General features: G+C 54.0%; 1 protein-coding gene across 1 annotated transcript in view; it reads left to right on the forward strand.

The window, feature by feature from the left end:
* Fnbp1 (formin binding protein 1) overlaps positions 1-4,597 on the forward strand; it is a 75,045-nt gene that overhangs the window by 64,477 nt on the left and 5,971 nt on the right. The window contains exon 11 of the mRNA XM_004640568.2: positions 3,510-3,524. Within this exon, the coding sequence (XP_004640625.1) occupies positions 3,510-3,524 (15 nt within the window). The remainder of the gene's footprint in view (positions 1-3,509; positions 3,525-4,597) is intronic.

Consider the following 4,597-nt stretch of genomic DNA (forward strand, 5'->3'; position numbering starts at 1 on the left):
CTGAGCCATCTCTCCAGCCTCAAGATTTGATTTTAATCTCAGCAAGAAGGTGCTTGACTGCATGCTAAAATTATGATGCAGCAGCTCCTCTCGTGTGGTTTTTTCTCATTGTCACTTGAGGCTGCTATGCCAAAGATAGTTTAGTTGGGAAAAGCACCCTAGGAGAGTAACAACCCTGTGACTCTCATATGTCTTCTCATTTATCAGGTTTTGAGGCTTTCAGGTTTACATTTCACTTATTTCCAGTATCTGAGTGGAAATCCTATCAAACATCTCTTAGCACAACTGATTTTGTTTCTAAATAAACAGGAGAGCCAGGTGTGGTGGCGCAGGCCTGTAGTCCTGACCCTCAGGAGGCTGAGGCAGGAGGATATCAAAAATTCAAGGCCAGCCTGGGCTGCTAGGGAGACCCTGTTTCAAAAAAAAAAGGAAAGAAGGGCCGGGGAGATGGCTCAGTGGAATAAGCGCTTCCCCGGCAAGCGCAAGGGCCTGAGTTCAATCCCCAGTTCCGCAAAAAAAAAAAAAAGGAATGAAAAAAAGGAAAGAAAGAAAAAAGAAAAAACTAAAGAGCATGTCCTCAACTTGCATTCCCAAAGTGTACCACTGTTGTCTAAAATGAGGGTTCTTTTGGGCCTCTGGAAGGATTGCTGTGCCTAAAATTTGGACCCCCACCCATATTTTAGAGTTAATCGTCTGGACAAATAATGTCCAAGCGAAGCAGAAGCTCCGTCTGTCAGGCATTACGGGCTTCTGGTGACTAACTGCGCTTACCTCACCGTGTTTTCTCGCTGATTATTGGCAGCCTCAGTCTTACTGTTTTCACAAAGAGCTCATGAAGAGGACTCTAGGGAAGCCCACCTATGCCTTTGAGGCCAGGGCCTATGTTGTAAGTGTCCCTGTGTCACACCTTGCACAGTCACGGCGGCGCCACTAACCCCATCGCCCGTGCCAGACGGGGGACCCCATGCGGCCGTGGCTCCTCCATGCCACCAGGGGGTGCGCTCAATGGAGAGCCCTGGATCGGGGAAATCTCACCCTATCAATTCAGTGGCCCTTAATCCCAGCCCTGGGAGGCTGAGGCAGGACGACCACCAGGAGTTGAAGGCTAACCTGCACTACATAGTGAGATCCTGTCTCAAAAACCAAAACCAAAACAAATTCAGTGGCCATTTCGTGAAGAACTTGCACGGCCGAGGGCTGCATCGCAAGCCTCCCACATCCTGGCATCGGAAGGCAGAGGTCGCCTCACCGGCCCTCTCCATCTCATTCCAGGCCTGGGGGATCCTCACGGGGGTGTGGCATCGCTGAGCTGTCACTGGCCAGCCTCTTAGAGTGGAATCCCCCCAGCACACCCGCAGACATTGTCACGGGACACACGCGCACAGGCGACAGTTGTCCGTAAGGTGACCCACGTTTGTGACCGGTGCTTGGGGAGGCTTGTGCCCCAGGTCTTGAGAACGAGAGGCAGCTGGCTGTGGGCAGGCAGAGCAGCAGTGTGACCTCAGCCCCTGCTGTAGCCGGCCGGAGTCCCCTTTCTCTGCACGTGAGGTTAGTCCCTGTGACTGTCCAATAACACATGTCCTGCTGGCCGCGCCTCGCACGTGTTATTGACGCTTCCGGCTGAGGCTCTTTGTCACCTGAAACTGACAGCTTCCGGTGTTCAGCGTGGGGCAACGCACGCACGTAACGGAGCCTTAGGATTACCCCTAGCTGATGAGTGGCTTTCTAAGCTCCAGTTATCTACTTGACTGGTTTGCGGCACCAGACCAAGAACCAGTTTATAATCTTGACAAAGCGTTCTACAAGCCTGGCTCAGCGGCGCACGTCTGTCGTCCCAGCACTCGGGAGGCTGAGGCAAGCGGATCGCTGTGAGTTCGGCGCCAGCTTTGTCAAAGCAAACAAACAAAAAAGCAGTCCACACTCCGCACACCAAATGCTGCTTTTTCAAATGACCTTCTCTGTTCCCTCTAGAAAGTGGAATTCAGCCTCAGTATTTCCTGCTTCTGTGGGGTTGAGGTTTGACCCTAAGGATTCACTTTCATTGTGAAATGGGCTTCTGCTACAGCTTGGACGCTAGAAGTTAGTTTCGTGAGCGCTTTAGACAGAATCTCTAATCCCAGTGACAAAGGGGTCCGTGTCATGGGGGGCGGCACCTGTGGGCTGCTTGGCGGGGGACTTGGCCTGCTGCCTCTGTGTCGTCTGTGCCTGTGACCGGCGGATCTGTGCCAGGTGCCCAGGAGGCTCGGGCCGGGGCGGGGCAGCCTCCTGCAGGACCGCCACCCGGGGCCTCCACACAGCTTTTCCCGAAAGCTGTTGGGCTGCTTGCTGCTGGCTTTCGGTCTTTTTCTTCCCCCTTGTAAGGACAAGTTCTTTAAAAGGTGATAGGACTGAAACAGGAGCCTAAATAAACTCTGCCTTAAAAAGAAAAGGCTGGCGTAGGGGCGCTTGCCTGTCATCCCAGCACTCAGGAGGCTGAGGCAGGAGGATCACCGTGAGCTCAAGGCCTGCCTGGACTGTGTAGCTGTTGTTACTACCCTGTCTCCAAAAAAGGGAAAAAAAAAAGCCACAGGCACTGTCTTTGCTGAATCTGGGTCCTGGTACCAGCCTGGGACAGCAGCAGCTGGGTGAATGCGGGGTGTGGTGCTCCTGGGTGCTGCTATGTCCCTCTCTTACCTGCTGTCCCGTCTCAGCTTGGTGGACACCAAGTGCTCTGTTGTGGGTACAGTGAGACTGTGTCTGCTTCGTGATAAGGTGAGGCGCTGCGACAGCGCTGCGGGGTGACAGCTGGGTTCCCATTCCCTCAAGGTACCCCTGAGATGCCGCTGCCCCCGGTGGAGGTGTCTGGGGCAAGACCGGTACTGGATGGAACCCGGGGTCTTGGCACTGAGCTGTGTCCCCAGTGCTTTTTATCTTTTCATTTTGGGACAGGGTCTCACTAAGTCATTATGTCGGCCAGACAGGGCTCAAACTTGAGATCCTCCTGCCTCAGCCTCCCAGAGTGCTGGGGTTCCAGGTGTGCAAATTCCTAGTGACTTCTCCTCCTTCCTTATCCACTCAGCAACCTCAGAGGCCTCAGTACCTTTACTAAACGCCAAGGTTCCTGGCTCCAAGTGTCCCTGAAGATAAAGGTGTCAGTTGTGGGTCATAAAAGTAACTGGTCTTTATAGACATATGGGGGGACCTCCTGGGAGAAGCCTGGTAACCCAGAGAATGGGTGTTTTCTGCAGTGGTCCCCACATAGCGCTGACTGCAAGCACCCCCGGGTGGCTGAGACTCGCGGACCCCCAACAAGCCCCATCTAGAAAGCTGGCCGTGACCTGAGCGCTGCCGTAGGGCCGCCCTCGTGGGAACTTCCGCACAGATCCGCTGCCGGTCACCCCTGCCCCGTGAGCCGTGTGTCCTGTGCGCCGCAGCCCCGGGCTGCATACCTCTTCATCTGATGTGTTTTTTATCTTTCTTTCCCGCCTCTGGCACCCTCTCTCCCGTTACCGCTTGCGTTTTTACCGAAGCTCTCTCTCAAGCTGGTAAGCACGACGCCCTTGCATGTCCCCAATCTAGTCAGCTCCTGGTTGTGGGTCTTCTGGGTGCTGTGTGGGACCACGCATGGCCTGACCTGTCCTCCCGATTAACCGCGCGCGTGTCATGGGGCTTGTGTTGGTGGCCGCTAGACCCTGGGATATAAATGGCTTGCAGTTCATAGAGATTGCCCTAATCCTGTCCAATCAGTGCTTAACGGATTCTGGTTGTCCATTTGGGGGCCTTCAGAGGACAGCAACAAGGCATAGTGGCGCACGCCTGTCATCCCAGCACTCAGGAGGCTGAGGCAGGAGGATGGCTTGGAGTTCCAGGCCAACCTTGTGCTACACAGTGAGACCCTGTCCCAAAAAAGCAAAAACGGGGCTGGGGAGATGGCTCAGTGGAATAAGCGCTTCCCTGGCAAGCGAAAGGGCCTGAGTTCAATCCCCGGTTCTGCAAAAATAAAATAAAGAAAGAAAAGTGAATGACGGGCGGTGCTGAGCTGTCTCCAAATTGGAATGTGCATACTAGAAATGGGGCCGTACCTACTGGATCATTGTGACAAAAAGTAAGCATGCTTGTTGGAGAATGCCCCTCTCTGGGAATCATAGAAACTAAGACGAAAAGAAATAGGGCAGGGAGGGGGGTCCCTGGAGTGCCCCTGGGATGTGGACCAGCCAGTGTGAGGGGTCCACAGTGGTTCTAGGGATGGCGAGCACCCAGCGGGCCTTGGCGTGAGCGACTCACATCCTCTCTTGGTTCTGCTTTATGGTACAGCGCTAAACAGCCCAACTAATCGTTAAATTTATTAAAAGGAACTCTTAACCAACGTAACCCCTAACTGGACATTGCCCCGAGTACCAGCAACACCAGCGTCCTAAAGTGAGGACTGTGGTGGCTGCCGGTGGCTGAATGGGGAGTAAGAACAGTGTGTGTGTGTGTGTGTGTGTGTGTGCGCGCGCGTGTGTGCGTGCGTGCGCATGTGAACAGCAGGCGTGGTAGCGTACTCGTTGCCCCAGCATACAAGAGGCTGAGGCAGGAGGATGGATCAGCTTAGCACTGACTTTTCTTTTTTCTTTTC

Source organism: Octodon degus, unplaced genomic scaffold (assembly GCF_000260255.1).
Source record: "Octodon degus isolate 3935 unplaced genomic scaffold, OctDeg1.0 scaffold00123, whole genome shotgun sequence".
Classification (NCBI taxonomy): domain Eukaryota; kingdom Metazoa; phylum Chordata; class Mammalia; order Rodentia; family Octodontidae; genus Octodon; species Octodon degus.